We start from the raw sequence: 17,539 nt of genomic DNA, 5'->3' as shown, positions 1-17,539 counted from the left end.
GAATCCAACATGTGGCTTTGAGTAACATACTTGTGCAGAACAGGAGGATCGTCTTCAGCCCATGTGAATTTCCCATTAACAACAGTCACTGAAAAGTCTGTGGAGCAGCAATTAGTCAAGAGAAATGCCCTACAGCTGCTCTTGTATGGTTGCAAGAGAATAAAAATGCCAACAGACATTTTATAATTGTACATTCTGAGTAACCTGAACAAGATTTTCAGGTTTTATTAGGTAAAAGGTCCAAGATTTTTCTTTCTTATAATTATAACTATTAAAATTCTATTTAAATTCCATGGTTATTAATAGTCTGCTTGCACAGTCAGGTAACAAAGGGCATATTTGTGGAATATTTAATATGCCTTTACTTAATAAAATTAGAACAAACTGACTGACCAAAGTTGGGTGGAGGAACTTTTTTTTCCACATTTAACCGTTAGCAAAGGACTTGTTCAGCCTCACCTGCGGCTGTACCCTTTCTGCTCACTGCATTTGGGTCAAGCTCATCGTGACTCAGGAAGCCTTGGATTCGCTTCAGTGAGACATTGGCCTGTAACACAGCATAGATGAAAACATGCTTGGCACATGCTTAAAGTTAAGGAATAAATGAAAAGACACTCCCACCTGAACGATACTGCTGATGACTTGAGGAAGCATGTTGAGAGGAAACCTGAGGATGTTGAACAGTGACAGCGACACGAAGGCCTTCTCTGCATCCAGGATGTTTTTCTCATCCACACTCACATACACAGCAAATGTTGTCAAGGCAACCTGAAACCATAGTCAAGAAATTATATATGAATCGTCAATGATGACATCATTTTTACACTCATTCATCTGTCATCTAGTAAAAGCAATAGAAGAGGACATGAACCATAGCAATGCTGTCAGCCACAGTGTGTGAGGCTTCTGACTGCAGGTTAAGAGGAACATTTAACCTGCAGTCATTGATTTTTTTAGACAACTGGGAGCAACAGAACAAGCTAACATCTGAAAGGAACATCTTAAGCCTTTCCAACCATTTGATGCAGGCACATATCACAATTTCTCCACAGCAGAGTTTTACTTAGTGATGAGGGAAAGACATTACCAAAGGCCCTTGGAACGTTCATCTCATTGTTTAACTATCTGGATGCAAATTTACTGTTGTTGTCCACTCATAAAGTCGTGTTCAGTCACAGCAGACTGGCCTTTTAGGGAAAAACTTTCAAAAACCAACCGCATTGCTTTAAATCTGCAAAGGATTTATCATCTTGAAAACTAGATATTTCATTCAGTAGTCAGTACAAAGAAATGCAATAAATAGAAAACTGGATTTTCACCAGGTGAACACAGTCATGACTTGACTAACACCACTCCGTGACTAATCTTTACCCAAAGCAACTGTTTGCTAACAAGTTAATCGGATCAACTTATAAAGTAAAGATATTTGATGATAGAGTTCACAAATAGTTCCTGCATGTACTGAATGCTATTCTTTAATGGAGCAGAGGCGATTTTGCACGATTAAACAATAATAGTAGCAACATATGTTAATAATAAGAGTCATAGTTGTGATTCAACACAAGTCGAAGTAGAATTCTATTTAGAATTAATGGACACTTACTACAGTGTATTTACAGTCTCATAACTTCAACTTATGTAGGCTGCATGAAAGCACTATGACTTTCTCTAATTATATGTGATGCACAACTGAGAATGAGATTATCCAAATGATCAATTTCATGTGAAACCAGTTTCACACAGAGAGAAGCCAAATGCTCAAAGTCTGAGCAGAGAGACTGACCAAGAACGGAGCGCTGGTCCAGGCCATGGTGGACAGTGCTCCCAGGTAGGCTGTCTTGCGCAGAACATTGAGCTCCTTCTGTCGGATGGCAAGGACCTTCTCTTTGAATGAGTTCTCCCAGGCGTAGAGCTTTAGGACTTTGATGCCGTTCAGAATCTCATTCATGAGTTTGATGCGAGCGTCTTTGTGCTGCATCTGCTCCACCTGGCAGAGACGAGGAGGAGGAGGAAGACAGGGATGAGAAAATGAACTACAACCAACACAAAAGAGAAAGAGGAACTCCAGAAGTATCATAAAGTCATAGAATCATATTTACATGACATTAGATTGCAAAGAATTCAAACAAGCAGAAATTAAAATAACACAGCTCACTGGTCAGAATGAAATTACTCAGTTTTACTTATTTTTATTTCTTCTGAAATGGTAGCATTCTACACCTACTCATTCTAATATAATGAAGAACAGGTTTATACAGTAACTGCTCATAAGAAGAAACATCTTGTCTGTATGAAGCTTCCCTCCAGTCCATTAAAATGTGCGTTGGAACTGGTGGAGTATAATCCTGCCTTACCTAAGTCTAAGTCTGGGATTGCTTCTCTTGGACAGTGCATTGGTAAAACTTGTGATTCACTCTCATATTCACACATGACCTTTAAATCATTTAAATAAAGGACTTAACTCTGCATCAAGCTAAAATCTGGCTGGTATTTCCTCATAAAACTGTAGAAACACGTACAATTTTATGTGGAATAACGGCTGAAATAGCAGAAATATAACACAGAAACTTAACACAAAACTAGCCTGCTCATTCACACTGTAGTCCTACTCTGACTGTTCATACCTGGTAGGTCCGAGTCTTCATGGCAATGACAGCATTGAAAGGGATGAGCATGACCATGACCGCCACTCCAGCCAGTACAGAGGGACCAAGGTTCTGTTAAACAGAAAATCAATGTACATAAAAGTCATATGAGGATGAAGCAGAGGCCTCCTATATTCAATAAATACACTTACATAAAACTGAATCATGGAGGGATGTGACCTACTCACAATTTACAGTGGCCCATGTTTAATTTGTGTACGTACCTGCCAGAGGAAATACAGTGCCAAAACAATCTGGAGAGGAGCAGACCACAACATGTTGAGGAAGGTGGTGAGGTCCATGAACCTCTGTGCGTCCACAGACATCAGATTGACCACCTCTCCCACCGTAGATGAGCGTTTAGCAGCGTTAGTTATCACTAGAGCCTGCAGTACAACAATGAAAGCAAAAAAACCCCACCATGATGAACTCTTTCTTCTGTGAAGCTCTGCAGCTGCTCCAGAGAGAAATAGACATTATGAGGTTCCTTCTTGGATGGTAAGATGCTTGAGGCTACCTTTCTGTAGATTGCTCCTATGACAGCGGTGCGTACATTCATGCCTGTGACAAAACAGTACTGGAAGTGTCGATGCAGGATGAGAGTCTGCAGAACGGCGGTGAAGAACATGAGGAAGGCCAGAGAGTAGCCCCACCAGTCTGGAGCACCTTTCTGTTTTGTAAATGAGATCAACATCCTGTAAGTGAGAAAAGACAATGATTTATTTTGACAAAATACCCAACAAATATAAAAACAACTATACTGACACACACACACAGAAATAAGTTGTTATGTAACCCCTTTTTCCTTCTTTTTGTCTGTTACACCCAAAGCATGTATACTAGCATTAGAATAAGTGTGTACCGCAAATGAACATCAGCAAAGGTGATGTAGAACCACCTCGGAAATACAACAGAAATTAATTCCTAGCCTAAAAAGTAAACTTTCGACAAGGAGAAGTTCCTTTACACTTCCGTTACATGGTGACTCAATAATTTTATTATTATCGTACCTAACATAGTCCGCTATTCCAAGGACAGAAACTAGAAATAGTCCACTGGAACGTTTCTGGTCACTTGACTGGCCTCCCAGTAATATTGCGGTAATTTTTAAAATTACGTATTACAACTATATATGTTATTTAGATATTATTTCTATCTTCAGAGGAGGCATAGAACTATAAAACCAAGTTTTTATCAGAAACTGACTTCTTTAGAATGTCCCATGCTGAGAAGGTCAGCGTCTTACTGTCTCTCTGCTGTGTGAGCATCAGCTACACTTAACCTGAACAGCCACAACGTCACTTTAAAGAAGCACCTGATTACGTCCTGAAACGATACGACTACCTGTATAAGACTAAAGGAGCTAAAGGAGCCGCTGTACTGTTGATACGTAGATAAGTAGATACGATGCTGAAGAGCCGGGTCATTCTGTCACTGGATCAGTGTGGGATTTAAAGGTAAATTAGGCCTGGCTACAGATTGGTGTCACCTGTGGTGAGGCCCAGTGGATGTATGTCAGCATGGCTTCACATCCACTGGAAACACTGGTAGTTTGTCATCCAACATGAATAACAGGCTTCAACTTTACTTTTTTGTCTACTGTGTTAACACACTTTTGAAAACAATGAGCAGATTACTCAATCTGAATTTACAGTTTGAACTTTTAAATATGGATTAAATTGAGACTGGAAAAATATGGAAAGTGGATATTCCCAATGCTGAATAACTTCTTCTCGTACTGGCCGGAGTAGAGGGCGAGGTTTTTACAGCATAAAACATTCTGTTAAACAACCCATAGTTACAATAATAGAAAAACATATGGAAAACATATAATAAGGTTCGTAAACTACATCAGCCTGCAAACGGTCAGTTATTTCTGATATTTCTAAAAAGATCTCAATTCAATAATTCATAATAACTACTGTACTTAGGAAAACCACAACTGATGGCCAAATCAAGCAAAAACTCTAATTCAACACACTGAAAATAGAAGATACTGAAACAACTGATTGTCAGTGAGCGGAAACTTGAAAATTTGTTGAGCCTTTATACCTGAGCAGCTGGGGGTTCACAAAGGTGATGATGTCTTGCAAGATTTTGTAAGCAGAGCCAATGAGAAAATAGGGTCCAAAGGCTCTGATGAGGGCACGCAGGAATGACGGCCGGTGAGGAGCAGCTTTCTGATTGGACAGCAGCACTTCCACTTCTTCTGGATTGCTTTCACCTCCTCCTCCGATGATGTGGTTGGTCGATGGCGGTGGTTTGGAGTATTCGGCTTGGATGATCAGATTCTGTTTACTTGAGAATTTTAGAATGTAATTAAAAGATTGTTTGTTTTTCTTGTTTTTTTAAAGAATTAATTTCAAATAAAAAGATATACTACGTGAAAAAAATGAAAGGTGACTCAATCCTCCTAATCCGAACTGCTGTTATTTAATGTTTTTTGAAAACAATGGATAAAGAAAAAAAAGAAAGCAATAGCACTGGGAATCATGGGGGCAGTGAACCTATGAGCTTATACTGTTACATTACCAGATACAAGTGAAACTTTTTCAGGGATGAAAGGGGGCTCAGGAGAATCTGAGGCGCCGAGAGAGTTGTGACTTTTAACAACAGAAATCAAATTGCAGTTTGTAAAACAAGTAAACTGTTCTGAATAATAATTTTAAACTAGCAATAAATGAAAAAAGACAACAAAAAAATAAATGATTATGAAATTATGGAGTTGTTCACACTGCTGCACAACGCTGACCGATGTCCACAAGAGAAAATTCTCAACAGCAAGGAGACAAACACACTTGTTCCATATTTCTACATAAAAAAAATAGTCAACTGAATGGTTGTTGTGAATAAACAAACACAAACACAAACCCAAGAATGTTGATTTGTCCACAAAGAACTCAGGAAGTGAGACAAAATGCAAGAAATGCTGAGAACAATGGTTTCCAAACTAGAAAATATCTTTTGTAATACTAGTTTTCAGTGCAGGAGTCTGTGAATTAATTGGTGACTATAGTTTAACACAGCGGATGTAAAGGAGCTCAGTCAGCAAACAGGTTTCCGAGCCACAAAAGAAAAGCCTGGAACAAGCTTTGCCGTATCGTTTTACAGGCAGCTCTCAGTGGGAAAGCAGAACAAAACTGTGACAGGGAAACTGAGAAACCGAGAGAGGAAGAAGCCTGGAGGTCAGACATCATGAGGCTTACACATTAATTCACATGGAGCTGGAACCGACATCTCCTTTTGTACCTGAACACACCACAGCAGAGGCATTCTGCTTAGAATGTTCACGTCATAGCAAACATTTATTCCTGGGAATTACAATTAGCTTATAAATATTTAAGGATCTTCAGTATGTCAGTTCACACACACTCAAGAAACCTAATTAGTGTCAGCTTTCTCCATTAAAGGAGGAAGTAGCCCCGAGGATATTACTATAGTCCTGTCACATTTCACTCACATGACTCAGACCCATATAAACTCAGTGCGGTGCATGAACCGGATATACAATAATAAGATTAAAAAAAGCAAAAGGCTCGGCCTGTAACTAAAATACAACTTCAACATGGTTAGAGCTGAGATTTAAAATAACCCTTGGTTATTCTGCAACAGAAGTCTGCTCTTCTGGGAGTTCTCTACACAGTTCGTTGAACCATAAACTGGTAAAATGTAGCAAAGTTTGAGATACAGTAGTATGTCAATCTTTCCATTTTGTGTGTGTCATAGATTACATCAGTCCATGCATCAATCAAGGGAGCCTTGATCGATGCTTGGATTGATATAATCTATAACACACACAAAATGGAAACATGGTGTGTGTCATTGTCCCCAACACTCCACACTAAATTACTGGTGTTTGTTGAGGGGTTTTGACCAGCTTTTTTCAAACAGAATCCCCTCCAGCTCATACAGCCAGTGGTATCTGTATGGAGGGGAAGCATATGAGTCATCTTCAAAGATAACCTCTTTATTCTCACTAAATCATTTTCCTTGATATACAACAACTCTTGCAATCATCTCTGAGTGCAGCATTTGTATATCTTTAACATGATTTTAGTTTTACACTCAAATTAAATGCATATGTAAATATTTCCATCATTTCTGTCTCTAAATTTGTCGTATCTATATCTACATCTACTCATATATCATATCTTTATGGACTGTTATCTTAGCGTGAGTAAACTACTGAAATGTCAGATGTCATTTCTGCAAATTATTGATTTATTTTATTGACTATTTAAAGTCCTAAACTTCACTACAACGTAGCAAACACTGCATGGGTGGCTTTCATTTGTAGGTCCTCAATGAGCCTCTCAATGTGACATTATAATTCAAACTACATGAAGACTTAATGTAAATGATCTATCCATAGACGCCGTGCCCTCAGCGCCGTGTCTGATAAGTCAGAGCTTGATGTCAGAAACAAACACAGCTGGTAATGCAACAGTACGACAGCAATGGTTCTCAAATCAGGCAACAAAAAAAAAGCGGTTCTGGAATATCCAGGTTACCAAACTTACCTCTTGGCTTTGGTCTGTTCTTTGTCCCACTCTTTCAGGAGTCTGGGCACCATCACTTTAGAACTGTCACGTCTGTTCAGAGACCAGAGGTCTTTGGCCTCCAGAGGCATTTTGTAGCCTTTAATGGCCAAACTAAGAGAGAGACATGGGAGTTAGAGTCAATCCAGTGGTTGAGAAATTCAGCACCAGCAAATTATTTCTAGTAAATGCACAAATGAGACATTACTTCAAAAGTCGAAGGCTTCAGCAAAGTCTGAAGTTCATTGTGAGTTTTGTTTTGTTCCCTGACTTCTACTCTCTATACAAACTATCATCCTAAAAATCCAGCAACTACAAAAACAGCTCTAAAATAATGCTTTCTGTAAATACGCTTAATTGAATTTCCTGGATTTCTAATCATCAATATGTACTACTGGATCAGATGTCAGCGCAAAATGTTCCTGATTTTCTTTCCTGCACAAGGAGAGATGGGTTTTCAGGAGACACAGAAAGAAAATGTGTCACATGTAACAGGAAACAACAAATATCCTTTCACCTGCAGGATCAAACATAAAATCTGTGTCAAGGACACATATTCTCTTGCTACTGGATAAACTCAATTTGTGTTGATGCAAGACTTCACTGAATTCTTTTCCAGTTTTTAATGCTATAATTGGTGGTTTTATTTGAGTGTTTTCGAGGGGGAGTATGTCGTATATTGGGTGTGTGTGATAAATCCAGCTGAAGTACATTTGATGTGAGTTATTATAGTACATAAATGTGGGAAGGGTAGGGAGTGGCCTGTGTAGGCCCCTTTAAAGACATGGGTAGAAGATTGTGCCAGACGCCAACGTCGGACTAACCGGCTTCTCCTCCGTACAAGCGGACCGGGACACGAACACCGCCGGTAAGAAGAAAGGAGGTGGATTAATCATTTATACCAACGATAGATGGTGCCATCCGGGACATGTGACGGCCACGATCTGGAGCTAATAGCTGTTAGCATCAGACCCTAATACCTGGCGCGTGAATTTTCACACGTTATTGTCCTCGCCGTCTACATCCCTCCACGTGCAGACCCTGAGACTGCACGAGAAACCATCTGTGGCACCACCTCCGCTCCTTGGACCCAGCACCCGGAGGCGCTCGTCATTATCACTGGTGACTTTAATCACGTCACCTTGGACTCATCTCTCACCACAATGGTCCAGTGTGTAGACTGTTCCACACGGAAGAACAGAACCATCGATCTGTTTTACACTAATGCTAAGGAGGCATAAACCGCCACCCCCCCTCCCTCAACTAGGTAAATCAGACCATAACCTAGTGTACCTACAGCCCACCTACATCCCGCTGGTGAAACGGCTGCCAGCAACAACACAGAAGGTGAGGAGGTGGTCCCTGGAAGCAGAGGAAACGCTGAGGGACTGCTTCAGGACCACCAACTGGGATGTCATCGTGGGCTCACATGGGGAGGACATTGAGGGGGCAGCTCAGTGTTTTACAGATTACATGAAATTCTGTGTGGACACCGTAGTCCCTGTCAGGACAGTCAGGTGTTACCCCAACAACAAACCCTGGGTAACAAAGGAAGTCAAGGCTGTTCTGAACAGAAATAAGCGGACGTTCAGGAGCAAGAATGAGGAGGAGATGAGGAAGGCCCAGCAGGAAGTGAGACTCTGCCTGAGGAAGGCCAAAGAGGCGTATGGGAGGGAGCTGGAGAAGCAGCTGGGGCGCAACCAGGTGTGGGTGGTCTGGAATGGGATGAGAACCATCACCGGATACGGGAAAAGGCGCAGCACTGTGGAGGGGAACAGTGAACGAGCAAATGAACTAAACAGCTTTTTCAATCGGTTCAGCTCCCCCACCACTCCCGGCTCCTCGTCCCAGGCCTCTCCCGGCTGCTCCACTGATGCTCCCTCCTCCTGTGCTTCCTCTCCTTCCACCCCCGCCACTTCTCCCGAGCCCACTCCAAGAGCTGCGAAGCTCAACGGCCCCACCTCAACCACTGGACTTCCAACCTCACAGTGACTTCCGGCTCCCACCACGACCGAGACCGTCATCACTGCAGACCTGGTGACGACAACGCTGCGGAGGCTCTATTACTATAAGGCGGCTGGACTGGATAAGATCTCCCCAAGACTCCTCCGAGCCTGTGCTTCAGAACTAGTGGACCCCCTGCAGCGATTGTTCAACCTCAGTCTGCGGCTGGGGAGGGTCCCGTCACTGTGGAAGACCTCCTGCATCGTCCCTGTACCCAAGAAAAGACGTCCTACTGAGCTCAACGACCACCGACCAGTCGCTCTTACCTCCCACATAATGAAGACCCTAGAGCGACTGGTCCTGGAGCTCATGCGTCCACAGGTGCAGGGTGAAATGGACCCTCTCCAGTTCGCCTATCAGGCCAAGGTTGGGGTTGACGACGCTGTCTTGTACCTCCTCCACCGTGTGCTCTCCTACCTGGACACCGGGGGCTGTGCCGTTAGGGTGCTCTTCTTTGACTTTTCGAGCGCCTTCAACATCATTCAGCCCAGGCTCCTACAGGACATACTGACCTCCATGGCTGTGGACCCCTACCTCGTGAGCTGGATCACAGACCCCAGTACGTCCGTATGGGGGACTGTTTGTCTTCTATGGTGACCAGCAGCACGGGGGCGCCACAGCGGACGGTGTTCTCCCCCAAACTCTTCACCCTCTACACATCGGACTTCAAGCACAACTCTGATACATGCCACATACAGAAGTACTCCGATGACACTGCGATTGTGGCGTGTATCCGGGAGGATGATGAGGGGGAGTACAGGGCATTGGTGGCTGACTTTGTGGAGTGGTGCCAACAGAACCAGCTCAACGTCTCCAAGACAAAGGAGATGGTGCTGGATTTCCGGCGGGCACCTCCCTCTCCACAGCCAGTGATCATCGAGGGCAGTGAGGTGGAGGTGGTAGGAAACTATAAGTACCTGGGACTGCAGCTAGACAGCAGACTGGACTGGTCACTCAACTTGGACCGTGTGTACAAGAAGGGGCAGAGCAGGATGTACTTCCTGAGGAGGCTGGCCTCCTTCAGCATCTGTCCTAAGCTCCTTCTCATGTTCTAAGCCATTGTGTGTTGGGGTGGTGGGGCCAGGAAAAGAGATAGGGACCGTCTTAACAGACTCATCCGCAGAGCGGGCTCAGTGGTCGGGCTGAGCCTGGACTCTGTGGAGACAGTTCTGGGGAGCAGGACCATGTCTAAATTCAGGGCCATCATAAACAACACCAGCCACCCCCTGCACACCACCTTCTCCCAGCAGAGGAGCACCTTCAGCGGCAGACTGCTGTCACACAGCACCTCCACAGAGAGGCTGAGGTCCTCCTTCATGCGCCGTGCCATCGGGGCGTACGATGACTCTCTTAGGAGGAACGGGGGGGAGGTGGCGAGGTCAGCACGCGGTTAAATGGATTTAATTTAATTTTATACTGTTTATATTTGAATTTTATGCTGTTTTATTGTAATTTTAATTTTTTTTTAGTATATGTACTGTTAATGCTACATGTGTCTGTTAGTGTAGTGTAGTGTGTTGTGGTATGTTCTGTTTTGTTTTTTCCTGGTATCTGTCTGTCTGTCTGTCCGTCTGTCTATCTATTGTCGCCTTTCTATCCATACCTTTCATCTCTTTGCATACCAGCAGGTTAAACAACTCTTAATAAAAGGAGTGACTTTGTTTCTGTTGGCTAAAGGAGCAAGACAATCAAAATACTCATGAACACTGAAAAAACCTGTCCTAAAGTTTGCAAACTAGTCTCTTTTAATTAGCTGAGCAGCAGGAGTTGTGGTAAGGGCTTTAACCTGTGTAGTACAGCTTTTCTTGTTTTGGGGAAGTATTTTTCAGATCAGTTATTTCACTGTTTGTGCAAAGCATTACTTAACAAAATGTACAAACATGATCTCTGCCCTTCCAGCATCCTTAAGTTTTGTTTTTTTTTTAAAAAGAAAGAAAAAATCTTTTTTGAAAAGTTTGTAGAGGAAACTGTCATGATTTTGACCAAAGGTCAAAACACTGGCATTAGGTGACTTTCAGAAACACTAAATTAAAAAAGAAAATTAGAAATAACCATGTGTAAAATAAAGCATCCATTTCACTATTTTGAATTTTATACAATTTAATGTTAAACAGTTTGAATATTCACAAACAAAAAATACACCCACCTGGTGAACCACCAAAATGTAATAGTGGAGAGGAATCCTGCTGTGGTTTCAGGGCACGGATTCTGAGAATGAAGATTTAAAAAGTGACGGACGTCAAAAAAGGACGAAAAATACAAATATCTGTTCTTTGTGTCTGTGACTTGTTTTCACTTGCACGAGGCAAGCCCCAGAGCACACAGATGTTCAACTCAGCAGGAATGCAGTCAGACAGTAATGCATGCTCATGCCATGGAGTGTGCACTGCACTTAGGGAGGATGTGTGACTCACAGGGTCTGTGTTAACATTGGAGAACAGAGGAGGTTTCTCATTGAAGCAGCAAAGGATCAGCTCACAGACCACCAGACCGAAGTAGAAGTAGAACGTGGTGAAACGGAGTTTGTCCGTCACTTCACTCTGAAACGGAACGCACACACATTTACCCATTCATGGTTGGAAACACACCAGTCCGTGTGTGTGTGTGTGTGTGTGTGTGTGTGTGTGTGTGTGTTTGCAGCTGACCAATTCACTCATGGTATCCTGTATAAGAGCTTTCTCAAGTGAGCGGGAAAAACTGATCAAGTCTAACGGGTCCAGATTTCACAGGTCAAGTCAACCATGGTCACATTCTTAATTTAGAAACACACACACACACACACACACACACACACACACACACACACACACACACACACACACACACACACACACACACACACACACACACACACGACAACCGTCAAACATGTGGAATAATGATTGGAAACCTACAGCAAATAATGAGTGACAAGTCCGACACACCTCTTCCACTCTAGCTTACTGTTAGGTGTGGCGACTGCTTTTGGAGCCCCGCCCACACAATGACACGTCATCTTTAGTTTTTCTTTGTTGTGTTATCAGCATTTCTCACACATCCCCTGGAATTGTGGTTTTAATGGGGTTTTTTTTGGGGTTTGTTTGTTTGTTTTTACGTACTGCAGTAATTTGGGGCTACTACACAAAAGGCTAATGAACAGGGATATGAACCAATGTAAATGCATTAAGCATTATTAGCCTGATCACTGACAATAATCTGTACATGCTATGAATTTTAACAGCCAATATGGGCAGTTTTTTTTAAAGACAGCTATAAACACAACGCTGACGCACAATCACTTCATAAAGTTGTTACAATAAAATCCTTTCTACAAACACCTGTTTCTGACCAGACATCAGACATTCAAATGGACTTGATGTTTCTGGTGACATGACAAATCTACATCTAATATTCTCTCTCCTTTCAGCTTTGTAATATGTGTCCTTTTTCAATAATCAACTGAAAAATGTTCACTAATAACGGAGAGAAATTGTCAGTGATTGTGTGTTTGTCCGTCCGTCCACCAAATATCTCCAAAACCATTGCAGATAGAAATATGAAAGAAAAAGCAGATTATTCGGGCAGCAAAGGGGATGAAAATGAAATGATGACCTTGACCTTGAGAAAAGTAGGTTAAGGTCAAATTTCAACTTTTGTACACTCAGGAACCGGGTAAGATAGAAAGACGAGGGAGAAGGCCAGTCTGAGTAAGACCATGAGATATTTTCTATTCTGAGATATTTTTGGACATATCTCAGGGACCAGATAAGATAGAAAGATGAAACAAAAGTTACGGTCAGGGTAAAATTTTAAATTCAGGGGTGTTGCGGGATATTGCAGTCTCTGACTGCCTTGTTTCCTGTAGCGAAACACTGCCCCACAACAACTTGTTGAAGCAATGTGAGAGAAATGTTTGGATTGGAGTTCCTGATAACCACTTCAGGAGGCCAGGTGGTGAAACATCTGAGTGTAATGAAATGTAAATCTGTTGTTGGAATGGGCTCCAGGGGTAGAAAAGACTAAATGATTGCACAGTTGAGTGTCGTCACCTGGCTGGAGGCCTGCAGGATTTTGGAGCGGAAAGGCACGATGGCACACAGTACCGACAGGAACCAGAAGATGAAGAGGACCCCCGAGGACTGGACACCGTGTAACCTCTCATACTGGATCAGAAACGTGGCTAGCAGCTGAGAGAGAGGAAAGGGAGAGAAACATTATAGAGGGAGGTTGGCAGATTTCCATTAGTTAAGACGGAATCACAGAGGCCGTGTAAGGTGAAGCAGTCAGTTCTAATGCCATCACTACAGTAAAGCACAAGCAGGTTGCACCACAAGTTTACTGACTTCTGGCATTCAAGGGGAAGTGACTGAAAAAGCCACAAGGATTGAGCTCATTCTAAAAATATCAGGTCTATAATGTGTACGTTAAGAAAACATACAATCCACTGTTGGACATGGTTGAAGCATTTTATGAAACCACTAATATTTCCTCCTTTTTCTCAAATACAAAAAAATACAATTCACAAAGCTTGAAATCAGGCTGCTGCCTGCGTAGGTTTGTCATGGTCATCCAAATCTGTTTAAATCAATCCACTGGGCTTTAAAAGAAAGCTCCTTTAAGACACTTCTTCAGTGGTGGTTGGTCTTGTCTCAGCTTCTTAACTCAGAGGTGTGGTCAGTGCTATTCATATTCCAACAACCATTGTCAAGACCCGTCTGACTACTCAACGACGGTTGTTGAGGAGTCAGGGCGAGAGGTTAAGAAACAGAATCATACCACCCCTTTGAAATTGCCTCCTTTCGAGGAACTGCATTGGAACTATATTTGAATGGACCTTTCCTCACCATGGTCATGCCAAGGACCAGCGGGGTGACAAAGTAGACAGGCGGTTGGCTGTAACCTTGACGCAGCTCGTGGAACGTGTAGAAGAGATCTGTCCAACACACAATCCATAAAAGCAAGCCAAAAACCTGAGAGCACACAGACAGAGAAAGAGGCAGCGGTGAAACAGCATGAATGAACCCATGTGGAATATCAGTGACTATCAGAAAAGCAGATTTTCCCTGGGGCCTACATTTTGAGACAATGTATAAAAATAGAGATTTTTTTGTCTGGAACTAAAATCCTCATCTCATGGTTGTATGCCTCCATTAACAAATCAAGTTACAGTTAACATCATTTCAGCCTAAAAATGTACAAAGGCTGCTGTATGACGGAGTTTAAAAAAGATAATACTGTATATGTCATTTTTTTGCAGCCAAGATTCCAGACTCTCTGCTGTTTCTCCACAGCTCAGAATATTTGTGTTCTTTTTAATTGTTTTACAAAAAGGTGAGTATTCTTGAGACCAATTAAGTACTGGTTAACCAATGGTAATCATCACAGAAGTGGACATCACATATCAATCAAACACGTCGGTGTTACCTGGGAGCACACTACATTAAACGGACAATAAACAAAGTCCCCTCTCACTGTTTTGAATCTGTTCATGATGGACATCATGATGTAGCCTCTGCTGTTCCTCTTCAGATAGAAGCAGTAGATAGAGCAGACAGCCCAAAGGTAGAAGCACGGCAGCCATGACAGGACCGTGAGCTGGAAACACTCTGGCAGATCAGGCCGGTCTGTGTGGAGCGTCTGATTGGCTACCTGCAGAGACGCAACAGATGGAGGACAGCACTTCAGCTTTAACTCGTGCATCTCTTATCAGAAAAGCCATTGTGTACAATGTGAACCCCTCCCTCTGGCCATCAAAAAGAAACACGGGATTGGAGCTTCATCACACTTTAACAAAAGCAAATATCCATGTTTGTTTAGTGTAGAGAGGGGAGTGTAGACAATATGTAATCCATTAGAAACTTGGCTGACACCTCCAGGGCAAATACACAACAATCTTGAGTTCAGAGATTAAAAGATTTACTTTCAACCTAAAAGAAGCAAGTTCAAGTTGAGAGCAACAGCAGTGTGCGTGTTTATGCTTTCAACTGAATTAGATTCAGAAGCTGCAGCCGTATCATTTGGAACAATTAACACATGCATCTCTAAAGGTTTTGGTATATAGAAACACATTGACATTTAAGCAAAGCTGATATCCCAGGATACCTTGTTCTTCTAAATAGTGAATAACTGATAGAGTGAACAGTAGTAAGGTAATGCAACACTAGATAAAACCACTCAGAAAATATTTAATGACAAATTTAGGCTACTTCTATGTTCAAGCTAAAAAAAAAAGCATGCAGAAACCTGAACTCACAGTCACGTGCAAGGAAAGGTTACTTGCATTACGTAAGACGAGCCTCACTTGTGATGACATGTCAAGATAAACCTTTACTCAACACTGAATGAAAACAGTGGGACGTATTTATTCTGCTGCTGGGGAACAATACCTCTGCAATCCAGAGGACATCCGCAGGAGAAAGGGGAAGTATGAATCATAGAGTGATGCGGCCACAAAATAACAGCGTCGGCGCTCTCTTGTTTAAACACAGATGAAGCCCCCACCCGCAGATGGAAGCACGATAAACACAGCTGTCAAACCTCCAGCCCCTCTCCAGATATCGCTTCACCCATCTGCTACAGCATGAGTGCACGGTCAAGTGTGTGATGGTGCTGCGATGGGATGTTTGGTGATAATATGTCATGGTTCCTGCCACTGTTAAATGTTCTGCGGCTTTAGTAAAATTCAACATCAACAAAATTTGCTGAAATGACTACAGAAGATTGCAGATTACAATTTATTTGAATCCATCACATTTTAGAGAGGACTTTACTGCTGAGCTGTGCAACAAAAACACACTGACACAATGACCACACACACCTCAGCTGTAAACATCTCTGTTAGGTTACAACCTGTGATGACACACTGTCGATAAATGACCAAAACACACATTCATGAATTTATGTGAGATAAAATAAACGAGTTGCTAACAAAACCCATCAGCCATGTCCTCCACAACCTCCGCCTGTTCCTTCACCTCAGTTGCTCTAGTCGTACCTAAAGCCACCACCACCCTAATGCCATCCATCATTTGCTATCCACCATATAGGACAAGACAGTGGGTTGTGGAGACAGAGTCTTCATTATGTCCTCTGTCGGGAATGCTATTTCCAAACAAACCACACCGCAGAGATCTGTCTGATGTCAAATCTGTGGTGTAAACTCACTTTTTCAGGAATTTTCCTGGTGTGTGATTCGATTTGTTTATATTCACCGAGCTATTTTCCCTTTTCCTTTAAACTCCATTCCACCTTTCCCACTGCCAATACTACATTAATTATGTTCATATATTACATCACATAGTACTAGCTCTTCATAGAACAAAAAAGTTCATCTGGAATTTAAACGCATTCAGACATATCCATTGCACACCGTGGGAATAGAAGTAAGCAAATAGCCAGTTTAATGATTGACCATATCAAATAAAGAGGCTGGTCTTAGCTGATTGTTTGTTATAATTGTGACAGAGACACTAATTGTAAATAATAATTATAGAAATAATGGCAATAAATAAATACAGCCATTTTATGAGCTACAGTAGCTCCAATTTTTTTTAGATTGATTTTCATTTGATGGACAAAATTGTCGCTTATCAGATTTGTACTGAGATGCAGAGTAAAAAACAAAAATGAAATGAACATAAATTCGCAACAAACAGAAAATAAGAAAAGCTGATCTTGTCACATAGCTGGCCTTCAGTCCCTTTCATAGGCTTCCAAGGCAGTTACGAGCTTTCATGAAACCTGAAACCTGAACAAAATGTGAGAGGAAAAGGGCGAGGCTCTTGGTACTAACAGCCACCCGGAAGAGCCTTGAACAGGCAGATTACTTCACTCAGCTGGATGAAGAAGAGCGAATCAGAAACAAACGGGCTCCCCATTTGAAGCAGATGGTGGACACGGGCTGAACGGTGCTGACACCTTTTTCCCTTAGGAGTTTCACAAGCAGGTTGCGTAGCAGCGAGTTATTGTCACAGGATTGTCATGGAGCCGTGGGGATCTGATGCTAACAGCAGATATAGCAACAGTTTGTGGAAATAACCACTGGCATGAACAGACATGACAGAAGAGTCAAGTGATAAAACATGCCGTCAGCAATTATTGTCAAATCAGTGAAAAACAATCAGTCCATACCTAAAAAACATTTAAAGTTCTTAAAAGGCTGTGGATGTTAAAAGCAGCGATTGAATGATTCTATGCAGAATATGGTCATCATTCATGTGGGGAAGTGGGCACTGAGAAACGTGTCATTCTGCTGAGAATAGTTGAAATGATGAAAAAAATTATGTAAACTTAATTCAAAGTTCTGAATTCTGAACTGTTAACAGGAGATATCTGGATCATTGTGAACTGGTCTGAACTCGTTCATCTGAAGTC

The 17,539-nt window shown here is 42.1% G+C and overlaps 1 protein-coding gene across 2 annotated transcripts in view; it reads right to left on the bottom strand.

Moving 5' to 3' along the window:
• Positions 1-17,539, bottom strand: part of abcc3 (ATP-binding cassette, sub-family C (CFTR/MRP), member 3) — a 45,926-nt gene that overhangs the window by 21,149 nt on the left and 7,238 nt on the right. For both annotated transcript variants that reach the window (XM_068305544.1, XM_068305545.1), the window contains exons 2-15: positions 14,639-14,815; positions 14,011-14,136; positions 13,216-13,353; positions 11,602-11,727; positions 11,334-11,395; positions 7,166-7,297; positions 4,698-4,943; positions 3,163-3,340; positions 2,870-3,031; positions 2,625-2,717; positions 1,784-1,987; positions 622-768; positions 460-547; positions 31-97 (exon numbers count right to left, since the gene is read on the bottom strand). In XM_068305544.1, the coding sequence (XP_068161645.1) occupies positions 31-97; positions 460-547; positions 622-768; positions 1,784-1,987; positions 2,625-2,717; positions 2,870-3,031; positions 3,163-3,340; positions 4,698-4,943; positions 7,166-7,297; positions 11,334-11,395; positions 11,602-11,727; positions 13,216-13,353; positions 14,011-14,136; positions 14,639-14,815 (1,946 nt within the window). The remainder of the gene's footprint in view (positions 1-30; positions 98-459; positions 548-621; positions 769-1,783; positions 1,988-2,624; positions 2,718-2,869; positions 3,032-3,162; positions 3,341-4,697; positions 4,944-7,165; positions 7,298-11,333; positions 11,396-11,601; positions 11,728-13,215; positions 13,354-14,010; positions 14,137-14,638; positions 14,816-17,539) is intronic.

Source organism: Antennarius striatus, chromosome 21 (assembly GCF_040054535.1).
Source record: "Antennarius striatus isolate MH-2024 chromosome 21, ASM4005453v1, whole genome shotgun sequence".
Classification (NCBI taxonomy): domain Eukaryota; kingdom Metazoa; phylum Chordata; class Actinopteri; order Lophiiformes; family Antennariidae; genus Antennarius; species Antennarius striatus.
Note: the sequence above shows the minus strand (reverse complement) of the source record. Positions and strands in the feature narration are given on the sequence as shown.